Raw genomic sequence first — 19325 nt, forward strand, 5'->3', positions numbered from 1 at the left:
AAACTAGTTGGTCTTAAATGAGCACCCTCAGAGAGGAAAATACTAATGAGTATTATCCCAGGTTCAATTTGGGTTTTAGAAATTCGAGGAGTGTTTTACCCCCTAGTAGCTTATTCATTATACATTAGGCAAAAACTATTTGCAAACAATACATCAATAGGATGACTTTGCTACCAGCAGTTCCATCCCTACATGTTGATTAATGGTGAAACCAAAACTGAAGGCTTTAGTTATCTTTGGAAACTACATGATTAATTTACCATAAGAGGTGATCACATGTTTCAATGAACATTTGAATCCAGAAGATGAGACACTAGCTTAAGAATACAAATTCTATCTTTCAGGACATCTCACTGGAACGAAATAATTATAATACAAGGGGCAGTGTGTGCGAAGGCCGATCTCTACCAGATTCTCAAGTAGGGGTACCCTCACCTTTTCCTTGATGTACAGCCTCTAAACATTCCTTTGCCCTATGAACCTTCGATTGAATGTAAAAACTTCCATTCTTTGAGTTTCTCTCGAACAAAGTGTCGTACTTCTGCACAAGCAGAAGAAACATGTTTCAAGACCTATTCCAATTATATGCAGATGAATGGACAAGCAAAAAAACACCAACCTTCAATATCTCCTCCCAAGAAGTTTCCTCAGTGACACCAAGAATCTGCCGAGCTTCTTGTTCCGTCATAACTTTGCTTCCTCGGCGGATTGTGTTTTGAAGTGTTTCTTGGGCAACACCAGATTTTGAAGCATCTGCATCACGCCATGCATGCAGTCAAGAGGCTGGATAGAAATTTGTAGCAAATAAAATAACTGCCATTCAATTTAGTGCATCTCTAGCTTCTGCCACTCCACCAAACATGGCTGGGTCAGATGATTAGGGGAAAATCAACAATTCTTTTCTCATAGCCTTCAATGAGGTCACAATGGGATCTATCATGGAATTTCAGAGGAAACCTCAAATTAGCCCCCAACATATTACCACTTCTCAATTGATCCCAAAACAGAATTTATCAATCAGGTCCCACACATTTCAGATATTTCTCAATTGGGTCCTTTTATCAAGTTCTGTTAATTTTTTCATTTATTTTATTTTTCCAAAACAATGTTGTTCTATAGCATAAAACTAGTTGTTGGTTAAATTTACTTTCAACACAAAAAAATGAATATGACAGCATTTCATATATGTTTTTTAAAATTAAAAAAAAATCTCAATCATAAATTTAAAAGTTTATGCATGCATTTAATTAAATAAATTGAGAATTATTTGTGCAACCACATCAAATTAGAAAGTCTGATTCCTAACCAACCAAACTTGCGATCCAGGTCATTGACTCAATCAGGTTCAAAAAAAATTTAAATAATTTTTTATTTAACTATATGATAAGAAAAATAGACACTCGCAAAATTGAGAATCAACTAAATATCAGGTCATTTGTTTAAGATCGCGATAAACAACAAATAACGAACCGAAAAAATTTCGTTGCCTAATTAAAAATAAACAAAATGTTGAAGGATGAAATTGAAAAAAAAAATAAGTAAGAAAAATCAATAAAGATCCAATTGTGAAGGATCAAATTGGGAGAAAAAATCCGATAAAAAAAAGGAAGGAAAAAAGGCCCAATCATGTGAGCCTGGTTGGCCCAACGAGTCTGGGCCTCCAAAAAAAGGCCTTGGCTCGCGAGCCTCGGGCAACCCACGTGTCTAGGCCCCGTTAATTTTTTTTTTGTTTTTATGGGGCAGACAATTTAAAAAAAAAAAAAAAAACCAAGTGATTTGGTCATCAGAAAGTCGAGGCAAAGTCAAAAAATCCATTTTCAAGCATTTGTTTTACCCAAAAACACCCTAGAGACTCAAATAAACTCGTTTATACCTTCAATATAACCCAAAAAAAATCCTAAAATAACAAATCAACTCGAAACCCAAAAACTTTCAAAGATTAGATCTGATGTTCATTTGAAGGTGAAATAACATCCTTGTGTGTAACTCCTCTCATCAAATAAAACCCATAGACACCAAGATCAACCATTTTTGTGGTCGGAATCATTGTCAATTGACACTTTCTCTCTTTACCACCGGAATATGGTGACTTTCTCTCTCCTACCTCAAACCAAGGATAAAAAATAAAAGAAATGAAGTTTTGGATCAAAAGTGAACTTTGAAAAAATTAAAGGGATGAAAAATGGGTGTGTTGCATACTGAGAGGATCAAAGTAAACTTTTTTAGTCAATTTCAAAACAGCCACCTATTTCCTTCGTGGTTTTCATATTGATCCTCTTCTTTCAATTTCCTTTACAAAATAGAAGCAATTGAACTTAAATTTGGCCATAGAAGTATGCAATTGATGAGGGAAAAAAAGTTTAATAACTAAAATGAAAAAAATATTCAATTGGGAATCTACCGTGAATTGTGAGGGGAGCTACAGTAGTGTGAGGAACAGTATTTTCCCACGCTTTTAGTGTTTTGTTAATATGAATATTATGGAAAATATTAACAAACAATGAAAAAATGACCCAATTGAGAAATGATTGTAACATTTGGGAGCCAAATGATAAAATCTTTTGTTATGGGATTCAATTGAGAGTGGTTATATAGGTTTGGAATTAAATTGGGGTTTCCCCTTCTTTGCCAACGAGTTAAAAAGCGAATACATTCTAAAAATATTGGCATCAAGGGGCATGAGTTGAAAAATCCTCGTTGAAGATAACGCCAACATTATGGAATTTTATTTTCAAGTAACTTGAATAAGAGACAGAGACAAACAGATGATACGACAAACAGAAAATGATTTCTGCTTCTACCAGAGCTTAAAAGCAAGCAAAAAAGCCAAAAACAACCAGAAGAATAAGAAAGGAACAGGTAGTGAGAGAATCAAACGGAGAAGTGTATGCATGGTCATATAAGCCTAAGCAGTAAATGCAGAATTGAGAACCACAAAACTTGCAACCCAATTAAAAAAAATGACAAACAGTACATTCCCAAACCAAATTCAACTTAACCTCCTGTATTAGATAGGACAGATTGATGGTTATGAAAAGAATTGTTTGGGAAAAACAATAAAAAATAAATAGCAACCTGAACAATTCCATCAATGAGATCACTTGGCCAGGACAAAGATTATTTAATTGGGTTTCAAGTTTTTTACTTTAAGAAGTTCCCAACTACAGTTGATCCAGCAGCAAGAAGCGGTACTATGAAGTAACACATATAGCAATACATTATTCATCACCTTGAACCTAAAATGATCAAACCATAACTGAAGACTTTGCAAAAAGTGTTATGCACTCCAGTACATATTTCATTAACAATTAAGGTTCTCATTATCAGATGTAGCTTAGGATGTCATTTTGTTCACTATCAGACTTGTCAAAAAACTTCATAAGCCCATCATTAACCTTTCTATATCCTAATATTGAAAGAATATGCTGCATGGATTACAACAATCAACAAAAAGGATGTCAATGAAAAAGATAAAAGCTCTCTAGAATCAACACTAAAACAATCTTTTTTTATTCTTTTTATTTTTTGGTGGTAAGGAATCCAACTCAAGAACAGATAGAAAGCAATCAGGTATAATGGAAAGAAAGTCTTACTTGCAAGTGCTTGACGGTATGCTTGAATAAAAGCCCTGCCTAATATAGCGGAGCCCATCACAATTAAGTTGGCAAGAATCTTTCCTGCCTGTGAAACCGATAGTATGCATTATTAACACGTTAAATTTAAAAATATAAGAGCGTTATAACAAAAGCTGCAAATATGTCAATCTTTATAGGTGAATCTGTCTCTTTCAGGCATGTCCAAATGGAGAGCGCCTGTGCACATTAACACACTCTAACAAATTTGATCCGAATACAATAATCCGTGCCTTTGATCAATTTAGGCAGGCTAGGAAATCGATTAACAATAGGAATGGTGTTCCTTAAAATTCACAAAGGCAAAATATAGCTAGTAAAACAGATAATTTGGTTTTGAAGTTTGGAGGATGCCTTATCCTCCTGCTCTTCTACTTCTAAACTTTATTACAAGTTCCTTCTTGACAAAGTGCATAACTCATGTGTACCCAACAGCAACACATGTTTGAATGCTTATTGCTAGAAGACTCACAACAGTAGTCTATCAAGCAAAATAGGGACTCAGAGCACAATGATACTCCACACCTAAGAGATCTACTCAGGAAATCCATCAAGACATCCAAATCCTTTGAGGATGTCTTTGGAGGGGTGTAAACTGTTTTCAAAAAATTCCTTAAATGTCAGGAATACAACAGCCAGGAACAAAATTTCAAAGAGCCACAAAAGCTCAGTAAAGCCTCTGTGATTAGCTGGAAATTGCCATTTCAGAATTCAATTTACTCAGACCAACATCATATATATATTGCATGAGTTGAAGAGATGTCTTTTTATCTATTTGTCCCTCGAACTAGATTAATATGCTCCTTGCTAGCAAAGTCCTGATATAAGTTCCCTTGATCAAGCTTTCTTTCTCAAATTCATGACAAGGAAACCTCCTAAACACCATAAAAAACTAACGGTGCATCAGAAAAATTGTCTTAGCACCTGCTATTTCACCTACTACTCTCAATCTTAACGAAGGACAAGATTTTTAGACAAATTTCTGTGGACCCCCATCTTTAAATCCCACATAATCTTAAAGAGTCACTGATAAGAGTGCCAGATCCCCTCACATTAATTTTCTGCCAAAAATGCCTCCTCAACTTCAGCAATTTAGGAAACAAATGTGGAAAAGAACCTCTTGCAGGAGCCTCAAACAGAGACAACTCCGTCCTCAATGTGACCCACCTAATCTCTCATCTCAGTAATGCACAAGCATTTCCTATTTGTTTCTCTCCATCTTCAACAATCCAAAATTTAATGGAAACACAGCTCGCAAATTGTCCCTTCTCCTAATACACCAATGTATGATCGATCATTCAATTGATTTTCCCAAAAACAGCTACTAATTTTATGTTCTATTTTATGTGATTTCAAATTAATTTTTTCAATTCTATCGAAAAATCTAACAACATTTCTATTCTTGCATCAAACTTTATCCATATTAAACAAGAAAATTAAATAAGGAAGAAAAAACATACCATGGGTGTGGGTAGCTGAAGAAATTTGTATTTGTATTGATAAATGAATATGAAGATTGATGGAAGGATCTCTTTTCAGCCCCGAGAGGTTGATTGATTTCTAGGGCTTTCTTCTCTTCTCCTCTTCTCTGTGCAGAGATCAATAAATTTTATTTTATTTCCTACTGTTTAATTAAATTTGGGACAGTCCACGAGTCAGAATATGGTTTCTTCTCGAAAGTTCTTACCCGATCCTTAGTTTTTTTTAATTTTTAATATGAAAAAATAAAAACTAAAAAAATATTATTTTAATATTTTTTTTAAATGATATATATTTTAAAATATATTTAAGAACAGACATTATACATTCTCAAAACGAATAATATTATTTTAAAATTATTTTAAAAAATTAATCTTAATTAATATATAAATTAATTTTTAATAATAATACATGGAAAAAAAACACTAAAAAAATATTTTTTTAAATGATATATATTTTAAAATACATTTAAGAACAAAAATTATACATTCTCAAGCGAATGGTGTTATTTTAAAATTATTTTAAAAAATTAACTTTGATTAATATATAAATTAATTTTAAAAAAATAATAGTCAGTGATGTATAAACTAGTTTTAAAATGTTTTTATCATTGAATCAAAATCTTAATTAGCAAATGTTTGTGGTATTTAGCTATCTACTTAGATATTGCACAATCTAAATTCCCCCCGAAATTGAATTTGAACACAAATGACGAAATTTTTAAATGGTTGATAAAAATGTCTTTATTGTGTCATGGGAAAGCATATCATTCTACACATAATTCCATAACAAATTCTTTCAATCAAATTTCCACTTTTAATTTCTTTTTTTTCAATATTTTTTTTTAGTATTAATGAGCAGTTTACTGTTTATTTAAGTGTTAAACAAGTTAAATCTCCTTTGAAATGCTGCAAATAATTTTTTATGAAATTTCTAAGAATCATATATTATTCATTTGTGCTATGTTATGGTTAGATTATTTTTTTTAACTTTAAAAAATTTATAAAAATGTTATGAAGTAAAACAAATAATGTTTGTTGGATAAAATACTTTTAAAATACTAAGATCATAATATATAGAACGATATATTAAAAAAAAACATATTGAGACAATGACATATTAGCTCAACCCGAGCCAATCATGATTAACCCATGAAATTTTTAATTTGAAGCATGAGACAATAATAACTTCATGAAACCCAAATTAAAAGAAAACAGAGAGCCTAATTCTAGTCAACCAAATAGTTGAAAATGAAAAAAAAAATCAATTAAAAAAAAAACTCAAAAAAATTATATTTAAGCAAACAAAAAAATCATACTTATGTTTAAGGAATTGGTTTAATTTAATTCAAAGCCAAATGTACTTTATAAAAAGCTAAATTTAACAAAAAAAAACAATAAATAAAAAAACTCAAGATAACTTAGATTATTTTTAAAATTAGTAAAAAAATCTATATAAAAAAAAAACAGAGTCCAATTTTCAATTAAATCAAATGATGATGGATGAAAATAATTAAAAAAAAAACTTAGGCAAATCTTCAAAACTTGGGTTAATCTCTCACATTTACAACCTATTAAATTCTAAACTCGGGTTCAATCAAGAAATTTAATTTAATGTTGAAAGATGGAATCAAAAAAACACACATTTAGGGTGTGTTTAGTAATGTGGTTCAACCCGCTTTTCAAAATATTTTACACTTGAAAAAACATCAAATTCATGTTTTTTGAGATGTTTTCCGAGTTTTTTACCAATGATTTTGATATATTATTGTTAAAAATTAAAAACTGTATTTTAAAAATATCTTGCATTTAAATGGTAAAAAAACACTTTCAGGCTAGCACTTTCTAGATCCAATTAGTTATTTAACTTGCATATTGTTAGGGGCTGTAAATTGTTTTTTTTTAAAAAAAAAACCCTAGGTATGCAGTATATTTTCTAAAACAATTCGAAGTATAAAATAAAAAGGTCATTCAAGAATCTAATCGAATAAACCGAAAATCATTTATGGAAATAAAAAAATTATTAACAATAACCAAAAGAGAAACTAAAAAATTTAAGAGATGGATGTAAGCTAAGATATTTAATCTTGCAAAATAAGATATTTACTTGTCTGTGTTTACTGAATTTACTTATTAAAATGAATAAAAGATAATGGAAACATAAACAAATACGGAACTGTAAACATTATGCAAGGCCAAACATATAAAACATATTTTTTAAGAATAAATATTTTTTTATAATATAAAGCTCACCTATATAAAACAAAAGGAATTATTCAAAAATTAAATGCAACAAAATCATTGAAAAAGATTATTCAAAAGAGATCTACAAAATCCATGGTCTAAGCCATATGACCATGATAGACTGACTGATAGAGAAGAAATTGAAAATAACCAAAAAAAAAAATTTTAAAAAAAAAATTAGTAATGTCGAATGTTAAAATCATAAAAAAAATTAAGAAAAAAGAATCTCGAACTACATGAACTTGTTAAACTCGTTACCTATGTCAATAGACAAAAGCATCACAAATGAAAAAAGATTTGAAGCACATTTCCTATCAAATCAAAGGCTAAATGATGAAACAGAAGAAAAAACCACACAAATATTGTGATTAAAATAATGAGGGAGAAAATTAAAATAAAAAATAAATTAGAGGATATCAAAAAAATTTAAATTGTAAGGTTAATTTAAAAACAATTAAGCTTTAAAGAAGGGAAAATAAATCAAAAGAATGAGAGATAAATTGAAAACAATCAAAAATATAAACTTTGATTGAAGGATAAAATCTTTAACAAAAGAGCCAAGAGAAAAAAAAATTGTGATTAAAAAAATGAGAGAGAAAATTGAAATAAGAAATAAATTAGAGTATATATAAAAAAAATTAAATTGGAGGGTTAATTTAAAAACAATTAAACTTTAACAAAAGGGAAAATAAATCAAAATAATGAGGGCTAAATTGAAAACAATAAAAAACATAAACTTTGATTGAAGAATGGAATTGAAAACCAACAAAACTTTAACAAAAGAACCAAGGAAAAAAAATAAAAAATCAAATAAATAATTACTGAATTGAAAAAAAAATGACAAATTGTAATTCAAGGACTAAATTGAAAATAACTAAAACTTTTATAACATGATCAAAGACAACAATAATTAATAAAAAAACAAAAAGACTGAAATTGACAAATCCAAATGAAAGAGGATAAAGGTGTATTTTCTCTGGAAGAGAAAGAAAAGAAGGAAGAAAAACAAATAAACAATCGCCGACACACGCCGCCTCATAAGAAAAAGGACATAACAGCGCATCTAATGACACGATGGAATGATATATTTGCCCACTAAATGGGTCCGTAAGCGTCACCCAAACACTACGGACGATATCTACTCATTGGCAAGTGAACGTAATGTACCAACACCTTTTTCGAATAAAATAATTGTTTCCCAACATAAAAATACCAGAATGCTCTTCATGAACCTGAGAATCATAAAATAAGAAAAAAACAAACTGAAAGTACATTAATGCTCCTAGATGCATGCCTTGATTTTTATCTTTTCTAAGGGTATAATAGTATTTCTATTGTATTTCAAAGTGCAAAAAACCGAAAAAGCCCTTGGTCAACAACTTATTTTTTTGACTTCAGGGGTAAATAAGTATTTTAACTATTTTAATATTTTTTTTAAAGACTAAAAAACCCTTGAACAACAACCCAAAAAATTGTTAAATCTAGGGACAAAACCTGTATTTTTTAATGTGTAAAAAAATAAAAGATACTAATATACCTCTAAATAATCTTTTAATAACTAATAAGTTAATTTTAAAGACCAAAATATTGTCAATACTATTACACTTTTTTTTTTTCAATCAAGAAGCAAAATAATAATTTTACTATAACAATTCATTAATAAACTGTATATACTATAAAAAAAAGCACACCATTTAAAGGTTTTGTTAATTAATAGCTAAGTACGGGCCATAACGAATTACTCTATCACAAAAGCTTTTCTACTACCCAACCTATTATATGAATAGGGTAGGAAATTATAGCTTTTATTTTTTTCAGACTCATTTTAAGATATTGATTATTTTTGTGATTCAATCGTATTTTTAAAATTTTTATTTATTTTAAATTATATTTTTTTAATTATTTTAATGTAGTAATATTAAAATTAATAAAAAAAATATTATTTTAATATATTTTTTAAAAATATTTTGAAATCAAAATCCTTACAAGAAAAAGTGATATAATACTCTTTGAAATCCAGATCCCGTGTTAAGAACTCATTTTCTTTTCTTTATATAGATTTGTCTATTTTAGAATTTCTTAAACCTGCCTGGTGGTAAGAACTTGAAAAAATAAGTATTAAATTGAAAAGTCTAAATTATTTTTCCCAAAGTCTCAAAATTAAATCAATCTTTTGAATTGACAAGAAAAAAAAACTATAAAGAAAAAAGAAAAAAAAACACAATGATGCAAAAACAACTTTCCAGCTCTTCAATGTTATCATTGGGAAAAAAAAAACCCAGAAAAGTAGCTTTTTTAAAAAAAATAAAAAAGAAAAGTTAAGCAATGATGAGAATAACGCAACTCAGCAGTCGTAATTATTTGAGTAACAAAAGGCTTGTCAGTAATAACAAAAAAATATCATAATTCTGGATAATTAATTAATTAATTCCCCTTAATTCTCTCCGTGTAAGTTGCGCTGTCTTTTTTTGTTCGATTCCTCTCTCTGTAAAGACTCCCGATTTAAAGCTTCGACAGACAGAAGAAAAGAAAACTCGTAGCATAAAAAATCAAAATAAAAATAAAAAACCAAACCCAACAACTCCAACAGAGGAGCTTTGGCGTTTGTCCCCCCCCCCTCTCTCTCTGAATTTCCGTAGAGCATAACGGAGCTGACCAGATCTCATTTCATCAGGCCGGAATTCAATTTTTTTCTTCTTTTCTCCACCTCATCGGACCGGATCTCATCTTTTCTCGTTTTTGATTTACGTGAGCAGCTCCTTTACTTCTCTATTCAATTTGATTAGATTTTGTTTTGTGCTACGTTTCTCGAATTATCTAATCTATCAGATCTTATTTTTAATTATTTCAATGCTGATTTTTTATTTAGATTTAATTTCTTCTGATTTTCTTGCTTATTATCCACATTGGATCCTAGGATTATTAAGTTTTAATCATAATATCTGTTTTTGGTTAATCAATTTCTAAATTAGTAAGCAAAAAATGAAATTGTTTCGATTTAAATCCAATTTCCTTTTATGAAAACCTAACCTGTAGTTCTCGTTTCATCGAAAGGGTTTCTTTCGTCGTTGATTCAATTATCTTGTGATTTGGCCTGTAGGTAAGGATTAAGATTAAGATTGGCATTGCCGTTCTTCAACTATTCTGCTGATAATGAAGAAGGTCTTTGGTCAAACTGTCAGGGACTTGTAAGTCTGCGGATACCTAGTCTTGTGATGTCCATTTGGTTTGGCTCATGTTACGTGTTTTCAATGACATTTACTTTGCGCTGTATTTTGTTCTCTATTGGTGTATTGCAGCAAGAGAGAGGTTAATAAGAAAGTTCTCAAAGTTCCTTCGATAGAGCAGAAGGTAAAATTTTCTCTTGCCCTTTTCGAAAATGTGAATGTAAACTTAAAAAAAGTGATTCATTTCTATGTTATTATGTGACGTTGTAGTTTGCTGTTGTTTGCCAATGATAAAATGTTGTGTGATTATTTAAATCTTATTTGTCTGTGAATTGCTTTTTAGATTGTCTTCAAAAGCAATGGCATTTGATCTCAGTAGTTAGCGAAAGTCTTATTAGGAAATAAAATTCTTATCCCTTTTTCTTTAGGTTCTTGATGCTACCAGCAATGAACCTTGGGGTCCACATGGATCACTGCTTGCAGATATTGCGCAGGCATCAAGAAATTAGTAAGCTTGATCAATTCTCTTGTGGATGTTTTCCAATGCTTGTTTTCATACTGAGGAATTCATTTTTAAACATGTCATGCAGTCATGAATACCAGATGATCATGGCAGTTCTCTGGAAACGAATTAATGATACTGGGAAGAATTGGCGGCATGTCTACAAGGTATGCTTTTATCTTCGATGAATTTTGTTGATAAATGGTGTTTGCTCATCCTTCTTCAAAATGTAGATTAAATAATTTCAACCTGTTATTAGTTAGATGTGTGATCTTTAATTTTGTTATGAAAATGGACGCAACTAAATGATGTGTAACATGTATTATTAGCATGTTCCATATTTCTGCTCTACTCCAACCATGGTATTTTAACTTGTGACTGAAAACTATGTGTGTTGGGTTTCAGGCTTTGACTGTTTTGGAATACCTGGTTGCTCATGGATCAGAGCGTGCCATAGATGAGATTAGGGAACATTCTTATCAAATAACGGTAATTTTCTGCTCCTTAATTCTGCTTGGTAATGGCACGTGTGTTTCATGCTTCTATGATCACCTGTAATGGTATTTCTCTTCTACTATGTTGCAGACATTGTCAGATTTCCAATATATTGATTCCAGCGGAAAGGACCAGGGTAACAATGTCAGGAAGAAATCCCAGAGCCTTGTGGTCCTGGTGAATGATAAAGAAAGGATAGTTGAGGCTAGACAGAAGGCTGCTGCTAACAGGGACAAGTGAGTTTTCTCCTGAACCCAGACACTTTGATGCATCTTGAATGTACAACTATTTTTTGGAACTTCTCATGATTTATGGTGTGGTGGCATCAGAAAATGTTTGATTTTTAAGGATATCTAGTTTGCAACATGATTCCTATTTCAGAACACAAACAACAAGTGATGGAATGGAAATAGAATCCTTTTCTGAAGGATTCCTTGATAATCATTTATATTTACAGTTGTATTCTAACTCTTTATTTGGTAGGTTTCGCAACGCATCACCTGGTGGAATGAATAGACCTGGTTCTTATGATGATGACGGTCGCTATGGAAACAGGGATGAAGATCGAAATGGATATGGTTATGGCAAAGAAAGAGAATACAATTATAGGGATGATGAACGGTATGGTAAATATGGGGACTCGTATGGTCGTGATGGAGATCATAATGGTGAAGAACGGTATGGTAGGGATGGATATAGGGATGATGACTATCAGGGAAGAAGCCGAAGCATTGATGATTACGGTTCAAGAAGCAGGAGCTCTGATAGAGATAGAGATCATGCTTTTGATGATGATGGTCAATCCTCTTCTCGGTATTGTTCCAACTTTTCTATAGAATTCTTTATTACTATTCTTTAGATTTTTTCTCAATAAAAAATGAAAGTTATTGATACATTATCGAATGCTTTTGTAGTCAATTTTAAGAAAGTAAAAGGTTCTATTTCAATTTTCTTGTTCTTTCTTTGAACAATTTTTTCTTTGTTTTGGTATTACATTCAAACTAAATTGCAGACACAAGAAACTCCTAGAGAAAAAGGAGTGAATCATTGAATTGGACAATCATGCATCTCAAGACAACCAAATAAATTTAGAAAAATAAAACATTTGATGATTATTACTGTTAAGGATGCGGGGAGTGAAAAAAAATCAGGAACCTGTACCTTTTTTAGCAGACCTTCTGGGGCTATTTCATTTATTTAATCTTTACACCTTGAATTGTTTCATAACTTAATTTGGTTATTAATCTAAACATGGAGAAATAAAGTTATGATAATCAAATGGAGGGTGCTGGCATTGGGGAATTCTATATAAGAAATTATTTTGGAAAAAAGGTAGCCTTTAAAGAAAGGACGCAAATGAAATGACCCCAACTTGATGCATGGGAAAGAGGATACATTGAACTGTACTATTGTTAAGATGTCTGATATACAGGACATGATTGTCTTTGAACTTCTGCTTTCCCTTGTATGTCTTTACTATACGGTTGACCTAGAAAACATGTCTGAGCTGTCTCATTTCTGCAGTGGCGCTAGAGCTGATGATCAGTCTCATGACGGAAGGTAAATTTCATTTGATGTTTTCTGAATTGCTGGTTTAGGTGTGTATAAAAAGTTGGTCAATGATGTAAGACTGAAATGATAATGTCTCAGCATTGCTAAGCGGCTTGAGCGAAAATTTTCTGAGCAAAATATTAGTGGTCCACCCAGCTATGAAGAAGCCTTAAGTGAATCCCGAAGCCCTGCTCACAGTGAAAGGTATTGATTTTGTACAACATATATTTAGACTGATCCTGCTTTTCATCACTTTTATTTGCTTGGTTAAATTTGATGAATTCTTGATGAAAGGAATGGAGAAGCTTTAGCAGTACCTGCTCCTGTAGCTTCTTCTCCACCAGCTCCTAGATCTTTCTCTCCACCTGCTTTTAATGCTGCTTCTCCACCTCCAAGCAATCCTGGACAAGAAAACACTTTTTTTGCGACGCCTGCATCTCCTGCAGACCAGGAAGTTGTGGTGGCTGATGAATTTGATCCACGTGGTCCTATTTCAGGTACACTAAGTCATGTATGTTTGCTTGTCCACTAATGTCAATTTTCTAGTGTTTTGTTGTAATGCACAGTCCTTTACTTGCATTAGAAATCTTGTTGCATGCGGTGAGATGGAGTTGTCCATTAAGTATACTGGCCAGGGTGTCAATCCATGTTGGATTTAAGATTTTGAGGCAGTCCTGAACTAACTGTCAGAACGAGTGTGATGCTCATTTATTTGCTGCTGATGTTATGATTTATGTTGCAAGTGAGTTGAAAATCAAGTGCTCAGGCTAGTCACTGAAGTGCCTGTCTGTCTGTCTGTGGGCTTGCACATGTTCAGTGTTCTTAATAGTTAGGTGTTTGGGTCATTATGTTCATTGCTTGGATGAACTTAAGTTCTAAGTGGAACCAAAATTATTGATGGAGCTAAGTTCCCTTAATTGCTATGGGCCTGTCTATCTGTTTGTGGGCTTGCACATGTTCAGTGTTCTTAATAGTTAGGTGTTTGGGTCAATATGTTCAGTGCTTGGATGAACTTAAGTTCTAAGTGGAACCAAAATTATCGCTGGAGCTAAGTTCCCTTAATTGCTATGGGTGGTGATCGGGTGGAATTTGATGTAGCAGTGGAAAAGGAAGGGAAATTTTATGAGGCGCAAAATTTTATGAGGCATGGAGATTGGGCCTTGTGTTATGCCTGCAACTTATGCAATTAACATGCATCATTTCTGGAAACTGATGCTTTTCATGTTTCTTTTGACAGCTCCCCCTACTGCCACATCTGTTCAAACTGCCTCTGCTTTCACTCCGACTTCGAACAATGCTGAAATGGACTTACTTGGCTCTTTATCAGATGTGTTTACTCCAAATCCATTAGCCATCATGCCAGTTACTTCTGCAACAACTACCTCTGAAGCTGATTCTCAAACAAACTTTTCAGGATCCATGTTTGCTGCAACACAATCACCATCAAATGTTATGAATCAGGTGAGCATAATTTATTGAGGTCAGAAGTCTCTAAATTTCCTTTTCTTGTAAACCAGAACATTCCATATTTCTTGGGTTGATTTATTATGCAAATTTCAATTTCTTGTGGTCAAGGAGCATCAAACAACCCCCAAAACACACGGATGCGTTCACCACCCCTGTTGTAACTCCAAAACACTTGCAGATGCACATTCTTATACTAACAGAGTCTCAGTGATTTGGATATCTTCCCTGAAACTCTATGATGCTCCATTGCATGCATGTTTGTGATTGTGCAATTCTGTCTTGTCCTTCAAGGATGTATTTCTCTTGACTACAACTTTCTTTGCTTGTTTCTAAACACTTTCTGAAGAAACAGTGTATTAGTAGAATTCTTATGGGAATTATTACTAAAAAGAAGAATGCTGCTAATATTTGAACATGTACTTGCTGCTACATCGACTTGTGTACTATTGTCCAGTTTCATTGTTTTTTCTTTTTTGGAATGCCACCCAATTCCCATATGTATAGAACTGTTGGACACTAGTAATTCAAGTTGAAGGGTTTAGGTAACAAATGACTTGGCAAAAATAAATAAACAAAAAGGTGTTGTGTAGCATGTCATAATTATCGTAACCCAAAAAACTAACATCACATTCATATTTCTCAGGGATGTGAGACTAGACGTGAATGCTTGAATATTGTCTTCAGTTAACTAACCTCTGCTTTATGGTTGGCTTATAATTTCAAGGATGATATTTAATGCAATTGTAGGTTATATTTTCTGATTAAAAGAATGTGCAAAACACCACCCTTCCCTCTAACATGGTTTTGCTTTTGTCTTTTAGTTTTAATTAGTAAAATTAAGATTCAGGTGTCATGGCATAGCAATTGTGATCTAAAAGGACATACCCTTGATGCAGGCTTTTGAAGATCCATTTGGTGACTCTCCTTTCAAAGCTACTCCTACAGATGCTTTCTCAGCTCAACAGCCCACTGCTTCTTCTGCCCCTTTCCAGCCTACCATGAATCAAAATACAGAAATGCCCAATGCAGTAGCACCACCAAATGGTGACACATTCTCTGCCATGACTTATTCAGCACCCAATGTTCAACCTCCTTCAACAAATCCACACTTTTTGCCTCAAGAAATGTCAAGTTCTCATCCAGAAACTGATATTCTGGCAGACATCCTCCCACCATCTGGTCCATCTGCTGTAGCTTCACAGGCAGGTTTTTCACTTCCATCTGGCCAACATCCACAGCCAGGTGCTAGTGTGTATGGGAACTTCAATTCACCACCAGGGAATATGGTATTGCTGGCAGCTCCACACATGGCTCCTCAGGGCCAGCAATTAAGCAGTGCAAACTTCTTTACACAGGGAGGATCCCCAGCTCCTATCCATTCCAACATGTCTCTACAACCTCCGGCTGGGCCAGTGGTGCTGTTTAATAATGGAAACTTAGTTCCACAACAAGGTTCTACGGCTCCAGTTGTCTCACAATTTTCTCATCATACACCGACTGGATCAGCACCACAATATAACAGTGGAAACTTTCTCCCACAACATGGCTCTACTTTCCCAGTCGCGTCACAATTTACTTACCAAACTCCACCTGCTTCATCTCCTCAACATAATGATGTCCTGGGTAATTTGTTTTCACAAGGGCCAAACACTTCCATGGCTTCTCAGACAGCTCTTCCATCTTCAACAGGGTCGCTTGCTATAGTTCCTCAACCATCCAAGGACAAATTTGAGACTAAGTCAACAGTGTGGGCAGATACTCTGAGTAGAGGGCTGGTCAATTTGAATATTTCTGGACGTGAGTATATCCAGTATTTAAAAGCAAACAAAACATGTTAGATGGTCTTCTGGTGTTCCAAGTCCTAATTTATTTTTTATGGGAGTTGACTTGGTTTTTATTTAATTTTGATTTTTCATATGCAGCTAAAACCAATCCATTAGCTGACATTGGAGTCGATTTTGATGCCCTTAATCGCAAGGAAAAGAGAATGGAAAAACAGCCCATGACTCCAGTTGTATCTACTATCACCATGGGCAGAGCTATGGGATCTGGTACTGGGTTAGGCCGAGCTGGTGCAGGTGTTCTCAGGCCACCTCCAAACCCTACGATTGGTTCTGGCATGGGAATGGGTGGGGGTGTGAATATGGGCATGGGCATGGGTATGGGTGGTCCTGGTTCAGGCATTGGCATGGGAGGTTATGGAGGAATGCAACAACCCATGGGTGGTGTGGGTATGGGAGCAGGGATGAATGCGGGCATGAATATGGGAATGATGCAAGGTGGCCAGATGCCTCCTGGATCGGCCATGCCTGGTGGATATAACCCCATGATGGGCTCTGGTGGTTACCCGTCCCAACAACCCTATGGTGGTGGATATCGATGAGATGGAGCTGCCTTGTTGATGTGTTAGTATACCTGCTGATTTTACAAGGTAAAAGGGATGGCATCGCAAACCCAGTGTTACCATTGCCATGCTATTTCTTGTTCCAATGGATGATCTAAAGATCTATTTTTGAGCTCGATGGTTGGAATATCCTGATACGAATCCTGCTGTGATTATGTGTATTCATCATCCTTATATCTCACATACTGGTTGAATTAATGTTCATTTTGAGCCAGAATATATTGATTAGATGCATTGCTGAATTTGTAATACGGCGAAGATAACCTTTCTCAGGCTGTCGTCACCCTTCTCCTCACATGGAGTATATACTTTTTTGTACCTCATCGGAGATGATTTATACTGTTTGGATACTGAATGGTCAATAAACCTGAAGAATTCATTTGTATGCCTTGCGTTTTCAATGCCTCTAATGAAATCAGATGAAGACATATCTTGATTTAGAGATTGTTTTTTTTTATTTTAGTGTTTTTTTGTTTGAAAATATATTAAAATAATATTTTTTTATTTATAAAAAATTATTTACAATTTGAAAATATATAAAAAAATTAATTTTAAATCAAAAAATAAAATATTCTTAAATTTTTTCAAAAATATTCTTAAAATACTTATCGCTTATCATTTTTGTGGTATGGATGTCTCATTTATTAATGCAGAGGGCAGTGTAGTGTATTGTGGTAATTGAAATCTGGTGAGAAATAGTTTGGTGAACTACTTTAGAGTTTAAACAGGATGATATATCAGTAATTAAAAAAAATATAAATTCTATACCATGAGCTAATTAATTATTTAAGGACATTATCCTATGTTATATAATTTATTTATTTTTGTTAGGGGCTGGCAAATTCATTTAGTTTTGTTTTAGAGGTAGAAAATTTTTTTTATACAACTTATAGTCATTACATGAATGAACCAAGCTAAATAGTTGTTTTTTGCATTTTTATTACACAATTTAATTACTTTATTGTCCTTGAAAGCAAAAAAAATAAAATAAACGACCACATGACTTTTTAGTATAAAGCCCTAATTTAACTGAATAAAAACATATTTATGTTTATCCACACTAATTTTTTTTAACCTATTGAAATTTTGACAGAACTTCTCATATACTAGAAGGTTCCATGTTATCGATTATACTCCAAATTTACTTTTATATACAATTCTCAATTCCGATCCAATCATCCTGGATCTCACCACACACATTGATACTCGTCATTCTGAGTAATAATATCACATTAATGATTTCATTTCTTCATAATCAAATGTTAAAATAGAGTTCAAATGTCGTTAATATATAATTAAGTAACATTATAGTTAATCTCAAAATAATAAATGTTCATTTCTAATCTATAATAACGAAACATGATAAGTATGAAACTCGTTAATATATAATTAAGTAACATTATAGTTAATCTCAAAATAATACATATTCATTTCTAATCTATAATAAGGAAACATGATAAGTATGAAACTAATGATGAATTCTTTTCAACATAGAAAAAATGATGCAGCCGAGGTGAAAGAAAATGAAGGTTCTAAGCAATTATATTGAGATATGCTACATTCAGCAATATATCATGCAAATAGCATAATAGACATTTATAAACTAGTGAGATATATCTAAGAGGATGCTCGATCATGCTAGACCAACATCTTGGCAATAAAAAGCCATAAATTTCAATTCAATTATTAGATGAGGTTTAATTTTTTTTTTCCAATTGATTCTCAAAGCTTAGTTCTATAGTGAGATTAGCAAGCTTGCACCAACCTCTCTAGAAAACCCCTAAATTAGGCCATAAAGATGTTTAAGTTAGTTTTGTTATTTTTCCTTGATTTTTTTTAGTTTTATATTATTTTTGAATTTCTTGTTATTTTTTTTTCGTTTAGGGATTTTAATCTTCCTTCCTTGTTAAGGACGCTTGTGGCTTACTTAAAGAATTGTAAACATCTTACAAAGGAGAATATATCGGACTTTATTCTTAGAAATAACACTATTAATTAAGATTCTTGGTGTCTTAATCTTGGTATGTCACACTTTATATTTCTTGTGGATGTCTTCTTTGTTTATTTTTGTTTTTTGTGCACTTCCATTTGCATCACTCAAACTATGGATTTTAGAGAAGCATATAATTGTCAACATCTTTTGCTTAAACATCCTCCTTTTGATAGAAGGTAAAATTATGGTATGATGAGAAGGATTTTTGGATAGAAGTAGGGGTTTATATAATAACATAGAACATTCTAGTCCAATTGAGTGATCAAAGATTGTTCATGGTGATGAATCCATTTAGATATTGTTTTGTATTGTTGGACAAAGATGAACTTGACATGATAATCTTTTTTTTTTTTGAAATTGTTTAGTGCACCTTTAGACAATATAAAAATCAA

At 32.6% G+C, this 19325-nt stretch overlaps 2 protein-coding genes across 3 annotated transcripts; one reads left to right on the plus strand and one right to left on the minus strand.

The window, feature by feature from the left end:
• Positions 1-73: 73 nt before the first annotated feature.
• On the minus strand, positions 74-5273 carry LOC7468493 (mitochondrial import inner membrane translocase subunit PAM16 like 2). Its single transcript, XM_002321083.4, has 4 exons — positions 5093-5273; positions 3594-3681; positions 620-753; positions 74-541 (listed from the first exon to the last, which is right to left on the minus strand). The coding sequence occupies exons 1-4, from the start codon at positions 5093-5095 to the stop codon at positions 416-418; spliced, it is 351 nt and encodes a 116-aa protein (XP_002321119.1). The 5' UTR covers positions 5096-5273; the 3' UTR covers positions 74-415.
• Positions 5274-9829: 4556 nt separating this feature from the next.
• Positions 9830-17325, plus strand: LOC7468494 (clathrin interactor EPSIN 2). Of its 2 annotated transcripts, XM_024584793.2 has the most exons (14): positions 9830-10102; positions 10455-10542; positions 10654-10705; positions 10950-11029; positions 11112-11190; positions 11429-11512; positions 11609-11754; positions 12002-12331; positions 13043-13078; positions 13169-13273; positions 13364-13566; positions 14307-14530; positions 15433-16333; positions 16459-17325. In XM_024584793.2, the coding sequence occupies exons 2-14, from the start codon at positions 10508-10510 to the stop codon at positions 16917-16919; spliced, it is 2736 nt and encodes a 911-aa protein (XP_024440561.2). In that variant the 5' UTR covers positions 9830-10102; positions 10455-10507; the 3' UTR covers positions 16920-17325. The 2 variants fall into 2 exon arrangements, with proteins under 2 accessions (XP_024440561.2, XP_052302845.1); XM_052446885.1 differs by lacking the exons at positions 9830-10102; positions 10950-11029.
• Positions 17326-19325: the final 2000 nt, after the last annotated feature.

The sequence above is a fragment of the Populus trichocarpa genome, chromosome 14 (assembly GCF_000002775.5).
Source record: "Populus trichocarpa isolate Nisqually-1 chromosome 14, P.trichocarpa_v4.1, whole genome shotgun sequence".
Lineage (NCBI taxonomy): Eukaryota > Viridiplantae > Streptophyta > Magnoliopsida > Malpighiales > Salicaceae > Populus > Populus trichocarpa.